General features: G+C 43.5%; 1 protein-coding gene across 1 annotated transcript in view; it reads right to left on the bottom strand.

Annotated features, from left to right (window-relative positions):
- Positions 1 to 15781: 15781 nt before the first annotated feature.
- WWC1 (WW and C2 domain containing 1) overlaps positions 15782 to 18644 on the bottom strand; it is a 150064-nt gene continuing 147201 nt past the window's right edge. Inside the window, exons 22-23 of the mRNA XM_004271974.4 lie at positions 17846 to 17967; positions 15782 to 16569 (exon numbers count right to left, since the gene is read on the bottom strand). Of these exons, the coding sequence (XP_004272022.2) occupies positions 16503 to 16569; positions 17846 to 17967 (189 nt within the window). The 3' untranslated portion in view covers positions 15782 to 16502. The remainder of the gene's footprint in view (positions 16570 to 17845; positions 17968 to 18644) is intronic.

Genomic DNA, 18644 nt, shown 5'->3' on the forward strand with positions numbered 1-18644 from the left:
ATGGATGGAGGGAAGGATGAGTTGGTGAATGGACAAATCAATGGACAGATAGATGTCCACCTTTGGGCCTTTGAAACAAAGCAGGAAAATGGGTCATCTTTTTAGTAAGTTTCCTTTGCTTGGTGCTAAAGGGGTTACCCTCAGGGGAAATTCTTGAAGTTGCAGAGAAGCAAAATCTGCCACCTCAAAATGTGTCTCTTTGGTGTGAGGATTATTTTAGGCTGATTATTTTTATGAAACAGAAGACTCAGGAAGTCTTTCTTTTTACCTCGCCCTTAGTGACCTAAAGAATTTAGATAAAGGGCCTGTTCCTGGAATAGAGCCATCACCAGCGATATCTGCAAAGAATGTGGGCTAGGTGTACTGCGGGAAACTTGGCAGGGCCTAGAGATCAGAGTCCACTCTTATCTCCGTTTATTTACCCAACACTTGCTTTTCCATCTCTAAGTGTATTGCCTTCCTCCCCTTGGAAGTCCCACACCACTACCCCCAATGCCCTCTTTTGTCTTTAGATGAAGATGGTATTTAAGGTGGTGGCTTGGGCCATTTTGGGAGTTCCTCATTTCTCCTGAGTTTTTCCCATGTATACATACTACTAAAATTTTCTGTGATTTCTCACGCTAACCTGTCTCATGTCAATTTAATTCTTAGACCAGGCAGCCTGAAAAACCTAGAGGGTAGGGGAAAATCTCTTCCTCCCTGACAAAGTATGCCTTGTTCAGTTCCTGTTAGTTTACACCCAGGGCAGTGGGAGGGGTGTTATGCCTTTCTCTGTGGAAAGCGAGATATAAAAAGAGAACTGGATAACTGAATTTGCGCGCAAAGAAATTTCAGAAAAGAGTATACAAAAATTCACAATCTGTAAATGGATTCTTCTCTTGTATCCAGGCCCTAAGCCCCCTTAGAATGTCTTCCTACACCCTGAGGTGCATATCACCCAGTTTGTTACAGGACATTGGTAAAAAGCTGTTTCTTAATGTAACGAATAGGAGGGTTGTGAGTGAAAAATGTTGCCTGCTGTATCAGCAAACAAAGGATGTTGCAGCCATCAAGCCATCACATTACAGCCCCCCAGCCGGTGAACCCCAGGGGAGCTTAGGATGGAGACAAACGGGCTGCCCACTGCCAAGCCCTAAGCCGCTGCAGCAACCCCCAGCTGTGCACCCTGAGGGGATTCCGGATGGAAAAAAGGCAGGATACTTGCCCTAGATCGTTAAGGTGCATATCAAAGGAATGATTTCAATGAGCCCAGACTCTTGCATCTTCCCATATATAGAAAAGTACTAACTTCATTAACTTGAGATACCTAGTTTTCTGTAACAGTGATCTTTTGATGTTCTGACTACCTGGTTTTTGTTACAAAAACTCCTATATACCCTGGCTCCCCCCTTACCTCTTGGGAGCAGTCCCTCAGAGCTAACTGAGAGGCTGTATCCCAGGTGTAAGTCCTCAGGGTTTTTGGTGTTTTTTTTTCCTTTTTAATTTTTTCCTCCTGTTTCAGTTTCAAATAATTCAAAGAATTATAGGAGTAGAGGCTTTAAATAAGCTACAATTAGCAAAGCATTTAAAAATTTTTTTTAATTTTTTTATAAGCAGGTTGTTATTAGTTATCTATTTTATACATATTAGTGTATACATGTCAATCCCAATCTCCCAATTCATCAGCCCCCTCCCTGCTTTCCCTCCTTGGTGTCCATACGTTTGTTCTCTACGTCTGTGTCTCTATTTCTGCCTCGCAAACTGGTTAATCTGTACCATTTTTCTAGATTCCATATATATGCGTTAATGTACAAAATTTTTCTCCTTCTGAAAGTTCTCAGTTTTGTCTGCCAAAAAAACCCATAATTCTCAGCTTTTAGTTTTAGGTTGTGCTTTTTTTTTTTCTTCAGTCAACAGGGTTCTAGGCAGAGAGGATAGCAAATGCAAGTGGTCTGAGACAGGAGCTAAGTTTACTTGAAAGCAGAAAGGAGGGGAATTGGGTGTGAGCTGAGATGGAAAGATTGGCAAAAGCAAAGCATATAAGAATTTGTAAGTGAAGGCAGGGGGGTTTAATTTTATTCTAAGCACAGTACGAACCATTGGATGGCCTAGCAGAGAAGTCTAATTCTTGTTTTTCAAAAGGAAGGTGTTACGGGCCAAATTGTATTCTCCCTCAATGCATATGTCAAAGTTCTAACCCCTAGTACCTCAGAATGTGGCTGTATTTGGAGGTAGGGTCTTTAAAGATGGAATTAATTTAAAATGATGTCATGAGAGTGAGGCCTAATCCAATATGTTTGGTGTCCTTAAGAGATAGGACACACACACACACACACACACACACACACACACACACACACACACACGGAAGACCATGTGAAGACATAGTGAGAAAACTGCCGTCTACAAACCAAGGTGAAAGGCCACAGAAATAACCAACCTTGCCTGCCAACACTTTGATTTCAGACTTCTAGCCTCCAGGACTCTGAGAAAATAAATTTCTGTTGGCTAAGCCTCACCCACAACCCGGCCCCAGTTTGGCAGATTGTTACAGCATCACTAGCAAACTAATACGGGAGGCTTTGGAAGTGGTCCAGGTGAGGGATAATGAACCAAAGTGTAACAGGAAAAAAAAAATGGACAGATTCATGACGTATTTTGGAGGTAGAACTGACAGAACTTGCTCTTGGACTAGGAATCCAAAAATGAAGATACAGGGTATGAGAAATAATGAGCTAAGTCTGGCCAGAAAGAAGTGAAGAAGGTTATGGGGAAGGAAAAGATGACTGGATCTTTGAATTTTGCTTCCAGTAACAAAAGTTTAATGACCCAGGACCAAACATACTTCCTGTTTCCATAGGAAATAATGTTTACTTCAACCATCGTATTGTAAATGCTGTTAATAGTTCTTAATTTTTCAAATCAACTCATAACAGGAAGCTTGATGATCATTACAGAGGAGAATGTAAATGTGATACTGTTTCAAACTACATAAAAAATAATGATGTAACTAACAAAAATTAGGAGGTGTTGCTGAGGAGAAAGGGAAAGCATGTGGCACAATCTCCTCATCTTTATGGCAGGGAGGGGACAGATCTTGCCTGCAGACAATGAACAAGGAAAAAAGGTCAATTATTTAACTGAAAACCACCAGATTAACAATTATTAACTGTAGATTCCAGAGCATGGGGGTGTGTCTTATTTTATATCTTACGTCTTTCTGTAGCATTTGAGGTGTTTTTTTTAACCATGTGTATTAATTACATAGTAACTGAAAACAAATTCTAAAGTGAAAAAAATTGCGCACCAAGCTCCCATACTGAGGCTCTAGGTGAGGGCAGGCCCCCTTTCTTTTTTTTTGCGGTACGCGGGCCTCTCACTGTTGTGGCCTCTCCCAGTGCGGAGCACAGGCGCCGGATGTGCAGGCTCAGCGGCCATGGCTCACGGGCCCAGCCGCTCCGCGGCATGTGGGATCTTCCCGGACCGCAGCACGAACCGTGTCCCCTGCATCGGCAGGCGGACTCTCAACCACTGCGCCACCGGGGAAGCCCAGGCCCCCTTTCTTATCCTCCTGCTCACAATGAGAACTGCCTCAAGCACGGAGTGACTTCTGGGCAGAGGGGGATGGGACCAACACAAAGTCCTGACCTAACAGGAGAAGGGTCCTCCCCAAGCTGAAAACCTCTCCTTGTCCCCTCCCTGCTGCCAGAGAGATGGTGGGGAGGCCACCCAGGGTCCTAGGGTCCCTGGCCCTCATCATTCCCACTTGTCCAGCACCTGGTTCCAGTGTCACACCAGCCTTAGTCTTTATATGAAGGCATTTTACTGTTTGTAAATGCAAGAGATTGGCAACAACATAAATATCCATCAGTTAATTCATGGTACCTTCATTTAGTGGAATCTATATGGTTATTAAAAAGAATGAAATAGAATAGCTCAAGATGGTGCAGTAGGAAGACGTGTGCTCAGCCCTTCTTACGAGAACACTGGGATCACAACTAACTGCTGAACAACCATTGACAGAAAAACGCTGGAACCACCAAAAAAGATACCCTACATCCAAAGACAAAGGAGAAGCCACAACAAGATGGTAGGAGGGGTGCAACTGCAATAAAATCAAATCCCATACCCGCCGGGTGGCCAAACCACAAACTGGAAAACAATTATACCACAGAAACTCTCCCACGGGAGAAAAAGTTCTGAGCCCCATGTCAGGCTTCCCAGCCTGGAGGTCTGGCAATGGGAGGAGGAGTCCTCAGTGAAGCTGGCTTTGAAAAGCAGTGGGATTTGATTGCAGGAATTCCACAGGACCTGGGGAAATAGAAACTCCACTCTTGGAGGGCACACACAAAGTCTTGTGTCCACCAGGACCCAGGGGAAAAAAGCAGTGACCCCATAAGAGGCTGGACCAGGCATACCTGCTAGTATTGGAGGGTCTCCTGCAGAGGCAGGGGGTGGCTGTGGCTCACTGTGGGGACAAAGACACTGGCGGCAGCAGCAGTTCTTGGAAGTACTTATTGGCCTGAGCCCTCCCAGAGGCTATTAGCCCCACCAAACAACCTCTAGGCTCCAGTGCTGGGTTGCCTCAGACCAAACAACCAAGAGTGAGGGAACACAGCCCCACCCATCAGTAGACAAGTGGATTAAAGTTTTACTGAGCACAGCCCTGCCCATCAGAGGGAAAAGACTCTACCCACCACCAATCCCTCCCATCAGGAAGCTTGCAAAGTCTCTTAGATAGCCTCATCCACTAGAGGGCAGACAGCAGAAGCAAGAAGAACTATAATCCTACAGCCTGCGGACCGAAAACCACAATCACAGCAAGTTCGATGAAATGAAAGAGTAGAGGATTATGTTGCATCCTCCAGATGAAGGAACAGGATAAAATCCCAGAAAAACAACTAAGTGAAGTGGAACTAGGCAATCTTTCAGAAAAAGAATTCAGAATAATGATAGTAAAGATGATCCAGGATCTCAGAAAAAGAATGGAGGCAAGGATCTAGAAGATGCAAAAAATGTTTAACCAAGACCTAGAAGAACTAAAGAACAAATAAACAGAGATGAACAATACAATAACTGAAATGAAAAATGCACTAGAAGGAATCAATATCAGAATAAATGAGGCAGAAGAATGGATAAGTGAGCTAGAAGGTGGAATGGTGCAAATCACTTCTGTAGAACAGAATAAAGAAAAAAGAATGAAAAGAAACAAAGACAGTCTAAGAGACCTCTGGGACAGCATTAAATGCACCAACGTTCACATTATAGGGATCCCAAAAGGAGAAGAGAGAGAGAAAAGCTGAAAAGGTCCCTAACATGGGAAAGGAAACAGTCATCCAAGAACAGGAAATGTAGAGAGTCCCAGGCAGGATAAACCCAAGGAGGAACATGCCGAGACACATAGTAATCAAATTGACAAAAATGAAAGACAAAGAAGAAATATTAAAAGCAACATGGGAAAAATGACAAATAACATACAAGGGAACTCCCATAAGGTTATCAGCTGATTTCTCAGCAGAAACTCTGCAGACCAGAAGGGAGTGGCATGATACATTTAAAGTGATGAAAGGGAAGAGCATAAACAAGAATACTCTACCCAGCAAGGCTCTCATTCAGATTTGATGAAGAAATCAAAAGCTTTACAGATAAGCAAAAGCTAAGAGAATTCTGCACCACCAGACCAGCTTTGCAACAAATGCTAAAGGAACTCCTCTAGGCAGGAAAGAGACCAGCAACTTAAAATGACCTGGTACATATATAGTCTGCTATATCAAGACCTCATGGGAACAGCAAACACAAAAACTACAATAGATACACAAACAAAAAAGAAAAAGTAACCCAAACACAATACTAGAGTGATCAAAAAACAAAAGAAGAGAACAAAAGAGGAAGGGAAGAAAAAAGACTTACAAAGTCAACCCAAAACAATTAAGAAAATGGCAATAGGAACATACATATCAATAATTATCTTAAATGTAAATGGATTAAATGCTCCAACCAAAAGACTAGACTGGCTGAATGGATACAAAAACAAGACCCATATATATGCTGTCTACAAGGGACCCCCTTAGGATCTAGGGACACATACAGACTGAAATTCAGGGGATGGAAGAAGGTATTCCATGCAAATGGAAATCAAAAGAAAGCTGGAGTAGCAATACTCATATCAGACAAAACAGACTTTAAAATAAAGACTGTTATAAGAGACAAAGAAGGACACTACATAATGATCAAGGGATCAATCCAAGAAGAAGATATAACAATTGCAAATATATATTTACCCAACAGAGGAGCATCTCAATATATAAGGCAAATACTAACAGCCACAAAGGGAGAAATTGACAGTAACACAATAATAGTGGGGGACTTTAACACCCCACTTTCATCAATGGACGGATCATCCAGAGAGAAAATCAATAAGGAAACACAGGTCTTAGATGACATATTAGACCAGATGGACTTAACTGATATTTATAAAGCATTCCATCCAAAAGCAGCAGAATACACATTCTTCTCAAGTGTGCATGGAATATTCTCCAGGACTGACCACATGCTGGGCCACAAAGCAAGCCTTGGTAAATTTAAGAAAACTGAAATCATATCAAGCGTCTTTTCCAACCACAACACTATGAGATTAGAAATCAACTACAAGAAAAAAACTGCAAAAAACACAAACACGTGGAGACTAAACACTATGCTACTAAACAACCAATGGATCACTGAAGAAATCAAAGAGGAAATTAAAAAATACCAAGGGACAAATGAAATTGAAAGCACAATGATCCAAAACCTATGGGATGCAGCAAAAGCAGTTCTAAGAGGGAAGTTAATAGCAATACAAGCTTACCTCAGGAAATACGAAAAATCTCAAACAACCTAACCTTACACCTAAGGCAACTAGAGAAAGAAGAACAAACATATCCTGAAGTTAGTAGAAGGAAAGAAATCATAAAGATCAGAGCAGAAATAAATGAAATAGAGACTAAGAAAATGATAGCAAAGATCAATGAAAATAAAACTGGTTCCTTGCAAAGACAAATGAAATTGATAAACCTTTAGCCAGACTCATCAAGAAAAAAAGGGAGAGCACTCAAATCAATAAAATTAGAAATGAAAAAGAAGAGGTTACAACTGACACCACAGAAATACAAAGGATCATAAGACACTACTACAAGTGACTGTATGCCAGTAAAATGGACAACTTGGAAGAAACGGACAAATTCTTAGAAAGGTACAATCTCCCAAGACTGAACCAGGAAGAAATAGAAAACATGAACAGACCAATCACAAGCACTGAGACTGAAACTGTGATTAAAAAACTCCCAACAAACAGAAATCCAAAACCAGATGGCTTCACAGGCGAATTCTATCAAACATTTAGAGAGGAGCTAACACCTATACTTCTGAAACTGTTCCAAAAAATTGCAGAGGAAGGAAAGCTCCCAAACTCATCCTGTGAGGCCACCATCTCTCTGATACCAAAATCAGACAAAGATACCACAAAAGAAGAAAATTACAGGCCAATATCACTGATGAACACAGACGCAAAAACCCTCAACTAAATGCTAGCTATCTGAATCCAACAATACATTAAAAGGATCATACACCATGATCAAGTGGGATTTATCCCAGGGATGCAAGGATTTTTCAATATCTGCAAATCAATCAGTGTGATACACCACATCAACAAATTGAAGACTAAAAATCATATTATCATCTCAATAGATGCAGAAAAAGCCTTTGACAAAATTCAGCACCCATTTATGTTAAAAACTCTCCAGAAAGAGGGAATAGAGGGAACATACCTCAACATAATAAAGGCCATATACAACAAACCTACAGCTAACATCATACTCAATGGTGAAAAGCTGAAAGCATTTCCTCTAAGATCAGGAATAAGACAAGGATGTCCACCCTTGCCACTTTCATTCAACATAGTTTTGGAAGTCCTAGCTATGGCAATCAGAGAAGAAAAAGAAATAAAAGGAACCCAGGGCTTCCCTGGTGGCACAGTGGTTAAGAGTCCGCGTGCCGATGCAGGGGACATGGGTTCGTGCCCCGGTCCGGGAGGATCCCACATGCCGTGGAGTGGCTAGGCCCGTGAGCCATGGCTGCTGAGCCTGCGTGTCCAGAGCCTATGCTCTGCAACGGGAGAGGCCACAACAGTGAGAGGCCCACGTATCGCCAAAAAAAAAAAAAAAAAAAAAAAAAAAAAGGGAACCCAAAATGGAAAAGAAGAAGTTAAATTGTCATTGTTTGCAGATGACATGATACTATATATAGAAAATCCTAAAGATGCTACCAGAAAACTACTAGAGCTCATCAATGAATTTGGTAAAGTTGCAGGTTACAAAATTAATACACAGAAATCTGTTGCATTTCTATACACTAACAATGAAAGATCAGAAAGAGAAATTCAAGAAACAATCCCATTTACCACTGCATCCAAAAGAATAAAATACCTAGGAATAAACCTACATAAGGAGACAAAAGACCTGTACTCTGAAAACTATAAGACGCTGATGAAAGAAATCTAAGACAACAAAACAGATGGAAAGACATACCATGTTCTTGGATTAGAAGAATTAATATTGTCAAAATGACTATACTACCCAAGGCGATCTACAGATTCAATGCAATCCCTATCAAATTACCAATGGCATTTTTCACAGAACTGGAACAAAAAAATCTTAGACTTTGTATGGAGACATGAAAGACCCCAAAGAGCCAAAGCAATCTTGAGAAAGAAAAACAGAGCTGGAGGAATCAGGCTCCCTGATTTTAGACTATACTACAAAGCTATAGTCATCAGAACAGTATGGTACTGGTCAAAAATAGAAATATACATCAATGGAACAGGACAGAAAGCCCAGAAATAAACTCATGCACCCATGGTCAATTAATCTACAACAGGGACTTCCCTGGTGGTACAGTCATTAAGAATCCGCCTGCCAATGCAGGGGACATGGGTTCGAGCCCTGGTACGGGAGGATGCCACATGCTGCGGAGCAACTAAGCCTGTGTGCCACAACTACTGAGCCTGCGCTCTAGAGCCTGCAAGCCACAGCTATGGAGCCCGAGTGCCACAAGTACTGAAGCCTGCGTGACTAAAGCCTGTGCTCCACAATAAAGAGAAGCCACCGCAGTGAGAAGCCTGTGCACTGCAACGAAGAGTGGTCCCCGCTCGCCATAACTAGAGAAAGCCTGCCCACAGCTACAAAGACCCAATGCAGCCAAAAAATAAAAATAAATAAAATTAAATTGAAATTAAAAAAAATTAATCTACAACAAAGGAGGCAAGACTATAAAATGAGGGAAAGACAGTCCCTTCAATAAATGGTGCTGGGAAAACTGGACGGCTACATGTAAAAAAATGAAATTAGAACATTCTTTAACACCATACACAAAAATAAGCTCAAAATGGATTAAAGACCTAAATGTGAGACTGTACAATGTAAAACTCTTAGAGGAAAACATAGGCAAAATACTGACATATATTGCAGCAATATCTTTTTCAATCTATCTCCCAGAGTAATGGAAATAAAAACAAAAATAAACAAATGGGACCTAATTAAACTCAAAAGCTTTTGCACAACAAAGGAAACCATAAGCAAAATGAAAGACAACCCACAGACTGGGAGAAAATATTTGCAAATGATGTGACTGACAAGGGATTAGTCTCCAAAATTTACAAACAGCATATGTGGCTTAATATCATGAAAACAAACAATCCAATGAAAAAATGGGTAGAAGACCTAAATAGACATTTCTCTAAAGAAGACATACAAATGGCCAAAAGCACAAGAAAAGATGTTAAGCATTGCTAATTATTAGAGAAACGCAAATCAAAACTACAATGAGATATCACCTCACACTAATCAAAATGGCTATCATCAAAAAAATCCAAAAACAATAAATGCTGGTGAGGCTGTGGAGAGAAGGGTACCCTCCCACACTTTTGGTGGTAATGTAAATTGGTATACCACTATGGAGAGCAGTATGGAGGTTCCTTTAAAAACTAAAAATAGAACTACTATATGACCCAGCAATCCCACTACTGGGCATATACCCTGAGAAAACCATAATTCAAAAGGACACATGTACCCCAATGTTCACTGCAGCACTGTTTACAATAGCCAAGACATGGAAGCAACCTAAGTGTCCATTGACACAGGAATGGATAAAGAAGATGTGGTACATATATATATACAATGGAATATTACTCAGCCATTAAAAAGAATGAAATAATGCCATTTACAGCGACATGGATGGACCTAGAGATTGTCATACTGAGTGAAGTAAGTCAGACAGAGAAAGAGAAATATCGTATGATATCACTTATATGTGGAATCTAAAAAGAAATGATATGGGACTTCCCTGGTGGCGCAGTGGTTAAGAATCCGCCTGTCAATGCAGGGGACACAGGTTCCATCCCTGGCCTGGGAAGATCTCACATGCTGCGGAGCAACTAAGCCTGTGCACCACAACTACTTACCCTGCGTTCTAGAGCACACGAGCCACAACTACTGAGCCCACGTGCCACAACTGCTGAAGCCTGGGCGCCTAGAGCCCGTGCTCCACAGCAAGAGAAGCCACCGCAGTAAGAATCCCACGCACCGCAACGAAGAGTAGCCCCCGCTTGCCACAACTAGAGAAAAGCCTGCGCATAGCAACGAAGACCCAACACAGCCAAAAAAATATATAAATAAATAAATTTTAAAAGAAATGATACAAATGAACTCATTTACAAAACAGAAACAGACTCACAGACTTAGAGAATGAAATTATGGTTACCAGGGGGGACGTGTCAGGGGAAGGGATAGTTAGGGAGTTTGTGATTGACATGTACACACTGCTATATTTAAAATGGATAATCAACAAGGACCTACTGTATAGCACTATTATGTAACAACCTGAATGGGAAAAGAGTTTGAAAAAGAATAGATACATGTAAATGTATAATTGAATCACTTTGCTGTAAACTGAAACTATCACAACATTGTTAATCAACTATACTCCAACACAAAATAAAGTTTTAAAAAAAACTGAAAAAAAAAAGAATGAAATAGCTTACAGATACCTAGAACCATTCTAGATATATTAACTCAATTATTTCTAAATGTGCTTCTATCATCACTACTTTCGCCATTTCTTTGTGCCACTATGTTGATTATGTGATTTTTTTTTTTCCCCCACCCCATGGGGCTTGTAGGATCTTAGTTCCCCAACCAGGGATGGAACCCGGGCCCTCGGCAGTGAAAGCACAGAGTCCTAACCACTGGACAGCCAGGGAATTCCCGATCTTTTTCTTTAAATTGATTCACTTTTTTAACTTAAGTATTTGCTAATCCTCACCCTAAGAAGTAGTAGCTGTGAATTCATGGGTTTAATGGCCAAGTTAAAATAAACATATGATTATAATTATACAAAGTTCACCTAGGTACCCTCTAGCATCTTCTCCTACATTTCACTTCGGGAAACACTGCATGAAATCATTGGTTATCAAGACAGCCTGGCAAAAGGATGGAAAACCACTGGAAAAACCCCCCCCCAAAACCCCCGCAAACAAAAAAGGAAAACCACTGGAAATTACCCGGGTTTGTGTTTTTACTTAGCAGGACTGGAATCAGAACTTTGGTCTTACACTAATTCATTCACTGAACAATTGTTTGAGGGTCTGCTATTTCTCAGGGACTGCTTTGGCCCTGGGGCCAAAATGGTGCACAAGACATGCATGATGCCTGCCTCTGTGTGTCCAATATCCTCATGATCAGAGATCCAAAACCAAAATATCAAATACGAAAATGCAAGTGGTAAAAACTTCTATAAAATTAAGCTTAGGTCATTTTGTTACTTCTGATTAGCTTCATGTATATTTATGGTTGGTTGTAAATATATGACTTACCATGTTCTCCTAAATAAATGTACTCAGTCCCAAATGCCCTGGGAGAAGCCTTATTAGTGGTGCAGGACAAATGTCTACGTTTAGTTATTCCCAGGAGCATCGAGAATATAACAAGAATATACTTTCTACTAGAATATAACAACTTTCTTACCTTTCATTAACAACTTAATTCTTTTCAGTGCCTGTAATGTATATCTCCCGGAGTCTTCACGCCACTTAAAGAAGCCAGCAAACATGCTGAGAAGAAATGACTGAGAGGCACTTTTACAGCTTCACGGGGAGCTTTGAAAATGCATTTTTAAAACGCAGGCAGTAATTTACCTACAGATACTCTCATATACATGTGAAAGGATGGATGGAAAAGACAGCAATTAGACGCTGTAAAAGCAAGAAACTGGCAACAATACAAATGTCCCTCCATTAATTTGTGGTATATCCACGCAGTGGAATACTACACGGTTGTTAAAAAAAAGAATGAAATAGCTTACAGATATCTTATTGAGAAAAGGGAAGGTGCAGGACAGTCTGTCTAGCATGCACGTTCAGGTGGAAAAAAAAAAGGATACGCATATAAGATTGTTTATGCATTGCCTATCTCTGGAAAGACATGGGAGAAACTGGTAATACAGGATGTCTTTAGCAAGGGAAGTAGCTGCTGGTAGGGCCAAAAGTGTGAAGAAGACTTGTCACTGTAGTGAGATGTCTTAAGAGCACACTCTGGGTTTAATCCCACTCTTCCCTGGGTCACTTTCCTCAACTGTAAAATAGGAATGATCATGATACTATCTACCTCATAGGGCTGTTGTGAGGATAAATGAGTTAACAATAAGTAAAGCTTTAGAACAGTGTCGAGGCCTATAGTAGTGGAAGGATTTGCTACCATGGCTCTTGAGTGCCCTTTGGACTTTGTGCAGTAGGTAAGTATTAGCCATTAAAATAATAAAACCAATTGCTAGAAGAGAGGACTCTAACTGTTCCTCCAAAGGACGTAAACACTGTGTGTGTGTTTATATCTCTGTGTGCATGCACATGTGCAGTAGGAATCCCCATCACTTCTGCTTCTTTATGTTGTAGGGTGACGTGTGGGTGTGTTTAGGGGTGTGCTGAGCCTGATTGGAAAGACACCTGCATCCTGACACCCCCCATAGCAGTCTTCAGTACTCCTGTCCCACCCAGAACCTACCTTACTTCCTTGGAATGACAAAGGAGACGAGATTAAACACAGCTCTGGGGCAGACTTTTCATCTCATTCATTCATTCCGCAGGTATTTATTAAGGACCCACTCTGCATCAGATCCAACAGAAAGCAAGGCAAGCAAGGTCCCTGCTTTTAAGATCTTATGTCCTAGAGGGAAGAGACAGGCAGGGGGGATGTAACAAGATCACTGCAGAGAGGAACAGTGCTCTGAAGCAAACAAAGCAGGTCACTGTGTCACAGAATGACGTGTGGGAGGGTAAGTGGATGGGGTGGCCCAGGGTCAGGGTGGAGAGGCTCTCCAAGGGGGTGAGGATTGAACTGAGATCTGAATAGGGATGAAGAGAGGGCCGTGTAGTGGGGGGATGAAGACACGGTGGAAGAGTGTACCAGGCAGAAGGAACCAGAGGTGCAAAGGCCCTGTCGTGGGGATGGAGAGAAGAAAGGTCAGCGTGGCTGGAATCTGATCAGCAGAGGGACAGTTCACTGGACAGATCTTGCTGGTTAGCTTTCTTGGGAGGCAGGAGGCACAAAGGCTGCCAGTGTGCATACTGCAAAATATTTATAGTCAAAAGGCCAACTACCGGCTTTATGAACAGGACAGTCAGACCCACTGAGGTTTACTGAGTGTCTTTTCCCCGACCAGTCTCCTAATCACCCCTCCGTTCTCCATACCCCCATACAAAGAAACCACAGGATTCCATGACTTCATTCTTCAAAACCAAATGTGCCAAGTCCCTTCGAGTAGGACCTCATGTGACGTGGTAACCCCAGGAAACAGAGAGTGGAGCTGAAAGACAATAGAAAATTTGAAGTCCAAAGATAGGGTCTGCATCCTAGCTCTGGCCATTTATCATCCGAGTGATGTTGAGCGAGTCATCTCACATTTCTGAGCTTTTGTTTCCTGAAGATTCTGGAGAAGACACAAGCACAATTACAAATGGAAGATCCCTTATGTATTCCTCGATTTCTTGCCAGGCAAAAGCAACAGGATGTATTGGTGTTTGGCCAGTGAACTGCTTTTAGAGAGAATTCAATGCCACGGCTGACAGAGGGCCTTCTGCCTTCCCCAGAGGTGGCCTGCTTCTTCTCCCAAATGCTCCATCGGCTGAAGCAACACTGAGACACACTTCTCCGGCTGCAGCCTTTCCCACACTCAAGGAGGGCATTTAGAGCTCTGCTTCTTAGCACTTGCTGCTCTGGGGGTGGGAGGGGCTGACCCTTGTCGGGAAAGCTGAACACGGATGAAGGTGTGACTGAGCGAAAAATGTCCCATTGCAGGACCTTCAAGTTCTTACTGAGTTCTCTTCACTTGGTTCACCAACAGACTACGAATAGAGCGAGGATGCAGCTGACCTCTGGTCCTGGTGGATTCAGACCCCAAAACACACCTTCTTTCTCCACTTCTTTTATCTGCTCTTCTCCTTAGGGTTGGGTCCCAGAAGCTGAAACCACGGTCACGATAGCTTTGGGAAGAGAAAATCTAGTCTCCAACCTTCAGGTGGAAAATGCAGGGGAAAAGTTCTGATTGGCCCAGCTGGGGCCCCAGGCCTAGCCTTAGTCTAATCGCGGTGGCCAGTGGGATAGGTCATCTGCCCCATTGCTGCGGCCAGAGCCCTGAACTGAAGGGCAGGGTCAGCAGCTGTCTCAATGCTCTAAGCTGTGCAGGCATTAAGGGCCACAGGAACAGCACAAGACGCAACCCTTGTGCTCTTGGACCCATTACAATTGAGTCAGGGACAACGTTGATACTCATTTAAAGAAACGTCCAAGCCAACCCTCAGCACGTGCGATGGATTTCCACGGAAGGTGAGAGAGTACATCCGACACTCGTGAGTTCAGAGAGGTGAAGCCCCGGGTTGGTGAGGAAATGGACTGGATAGTTAGAGGGAGGCCTGGCTGTCCAAAGACCTGGAAGCCACGTGGGGAATAACGGTGGATTCTACACCACTCCAGGTTCCTTCTACGTAAGGAATAATACACGAGGAACAGCCATGTAAGGAATGTAGTGAGGAGTTGGGGAAAGCCCCCGAAGCCTAGAAGGGGGCTCTACTCCCTCCTTACCCCTCCCCCAATGGTCCCCAGTGGCCTGGAGAGGGTCATGTCTATTAGTGTCCCCCGCCTGACTCTCCGGTAGGATGTGGGGCGATACCACTTTGCCTCTGCCTGGTCTTCACTCATATGAAACCAGCTGGTCCCTCAAACTGCAGTATGCGTAAGACTTACAGCGGGAACTGCGGATAAAAGCTGGTCTCTGAGCCATCCTGGTCTGGGGAAGGGTCCAGGAGTCTGTATTTTTAACAAGCTGCCCCAAGTGATTCCGACGTGGCTGGGAGCGCAACATATTCTAGACGGTTGGCCCAAAAGTTCGTTCAGGTTTTTCTGTAACATCTTACGGAGAAACCCGAACGAGCTTTTGGGCCAACCCAACACTTGGAGGACAACTGCACGGGCTAACTTCAGAGGAAGGAAGAAGGAAGAGAATCTGCTACTTGTTTGGTAACGGCTGACTTCGGATGTCTGCAACAGCCCCAGCTGAGCAGTGATTTTCACTTAATGAGCAAATGAGCAGAGGAAAGAAAAAAATCATCCCCTGCGCTGGGGATGGGTAGGGAGGGAACGATTGGGAAGCAGAGAGTCAAAATCAGGGAAACACAGATGAAGTGAGTGGGTGGAGGAGAAAAAGAGAGCGAGGACGTTCGTTCAGAAAGGCCACTTTATTGATGGAGATAAAACTGAAAGGAGTTCTCCACAGCCCTCCCTCACTCGTTTCAGTGGCTTCACTGGGCATCTGAGGCCAGCGTGGGCAGGCCTGTCACTGGCACAGGATGGGCAGCTCAGCCGGCCCCACGCTGCCTGCTCCACGTCAGGCGGCCACATAAAAACACATCACAGCTCGTGAAGATTCGTGGGTGCACCTCAGAATCCCCCAAACAGTTCCCGTGCACTTTTTTTTTTTTACTATTGTACAAAATATGTTAAGTAGGAAAGGTCAGCTGTGCTGTGACATCTGCAGGACGTCCTTTGAGGATTACCGTCCCCCAAACATTACTTCTTATTGCAATGAAACCTCTAGAAGGTAGAGCTGTACAAAAAAAAAAAAAAACTAAACAATTTTATTTTAAGAAGAGCAGCAACTTAATACTGCTTTAGTTCATTTAAATTTTCTTTCTCAAAAATACATTCCTAAATATACAAACTATACAATCTTGTCATTGTAATGCTGGTTTTTTTGTGGTTTGTTTTTGTTTTTGTTTTTTTAATAATAGAACCCAAACTAAAAAAATCTGTTTGTCTTCAAACCGACAAGAGTGCTAGAGGACTTGTGACTCAGTACCTTCATATAACACCACATAAATAAATTTAGCCACAGTCTAGGTTCACAGCCTGGTCAGTGGAACAAAGGAAATACTTTTCTGGCGATTAGACGTCGTCCGCAGAGAGGGTCGGGATATTCAACCGAGGCCGGGTGAAAAATGCCATCTTCTCCCTGTAAAAGAGGCCATCCCTTTAAAGCAGGGTTTTTCAACCTCACTTTATAGGTATAATGGGCAGGATAATTTTTTTGTGGTGAGGCTGTCCTGTGCATGTAAGTGGCCTCCACCCACTAGATGCCAGCTGCAAGCTCTCCCACCCCTCCTTCCAGTTCTGACAATCAAAAATGTCCCTAGGGACTTCCCTGGTGGCGCAGCGGTTAAGAATCCGCCTGCCAATGTAGGGGACATGGGTTCGATCCCTGGTCCGGGAAGATCCCACATGCCGCGGAGCAACTAAGCCCGTGTGCCACAACTACTGAGCTCACATGCCACAACTACTGAAGCCCGCACGCTCTAGGGCCCGTGCTCCAAGAGAAGCCACCGCAATGAGAAGCCCACACACCGCAACCAAGAGCAGCCCCCGCTCGCCACAACTAGAGAAAAGCCCGCGCACAGCAACAAAGACCCAACACAGCCAAAAAAAAAAAAAAGTCCCTAGACACTGCCAAACGTCCCCCAGGGGCCCAAATCATCCCTGATTGAGAACCACTGCTATAGGGGACATTAGCAGGCCCAGCCACCTTCAGTTCCAATCAGAGGCCTCCAGAGTCTAAAAGGGCCCTCGGGCCACTTCCACTGTTGGTTTGTTTTAGATTTCCAATTGGTTAGAAATTAAGGGATGTCCAAATGCGGTTAGACAAATGACAGTATATTTTACATGTTTATGTTCCACAAAGGAATGCGTTTTAGCACATACACAAACATGAGTATCTTTTCTGAGAGGAGAACACGAGTCTAAATGCAAAGCCCTCTGTGAATGGGAGGCCCAGGCCGAATGGTGGGTGGCGTCCTCCCGTGACACGCCTGGGTCCAGGGCGGCAAGAAGGCATCTCCCTGGGATCCCGGCAGGCAGCAGGCATAGCTAGGGAGGCCTGGCAAGCATCCATCACTCCCAGGCTTATTTATCATTCAGCCAATCCTCTGCAATTACTGGGGATGGAAACGCTAAGAGGAAAGGGTGGAGCAGGTGGCTCATTCATTAAACAAGAGGATCTAACACATTAGCTCGAGTTGTGTGGGGACGGAGCAAGACAGCTGAGGGAAAGCACCGCAGGGCTCACAGACTGACGGGGACGGCTCGGCAGAGGGTGAACGTCTGCTACAGAGAGAGCTGAGGCTCCGCTATGGAAGGGAGCGTGGGATGGGGAGCAGCAAGGCAGAGCAAAGACCGAGGCTGGGCAGGCAGGGTGGGAAAGGGAAAGCCGGCTGGCCGGGCGCCCACTTGCTGACCTGAAAGACTGCACTTCTGGGGGCTCCTTACAGCTCTGGCCTCGAAGCCTGTGCACGTCCTTGGCGGCCGACCTCATCATCTTGTCTGTCTGAAGCTCGCCCTTGTGCTCTGCTCGGTCCATCTGGAGGGCAAAGTGAGGTAGTAGAGAGTCCTTAGGGTCTCTAGAAATGGGTCAGCCACGGGGAACTTTCTAGCACAAAGAAGGAGTCTGCTGCAGTTAAAAGGTTTGAGGGTCACAGAATAGGCACCCTGACGCTTCCTGTTCCACCATAGGAACCTCTTTATCCCGAACAATGAGGGGAAGTGATCCCATCATCTGCCAGACAGGACAGGTTTTTGGGGCCAGGAACTGAATACCTGTGGGGACCTGTCAGAAGTAAGGAGACAGGGGCTACCAGGTAAAATGTGTGCTGCCTCTCTAATTCTCAGGGCCACCTAAGAAGGTAAATTTTTTAATTACCTCTGTATTACAGATGAGGAAACTAAGGCTCAGGCATGTGAAGAAATTTCTTTAACGTCAAGCCAGTGAGAAACGGTGGAAACCCAATTCCAAGTCATGCAGTTGTGCTAAAGGGCTTTAGGAACGTTACACTCTTCCCTCCTGATACAAACCTATGGAAGCACTTTTGAGAACAAACCAGAGAGCCCTAAAATATCTATGCTCCATATACTTGAAAACATTGCATAAAGCCAGACTTTTGGTCAATGAAGCTACCATTTAAATGGTTTTTTAGTAGAAGCTCATCATCAGACAGTCACAGATGTACTTTTTTTTTTTTTTTCCCTATTTAAAAGGTC

This window comes from Orcinus orca, chromosome 3 (assembly GCF_937001465.1).
Source record: "Orcinus orca chromosome 3, mOrcOrc1.1, whole genome shotgun sequence".
Classification (NCBI taxonomy): Eukaryota; Metazoa; Chordata; class Mammalia; order Artiodactyla; family Delphinidae; genus Orcinus; species Orcinus orca.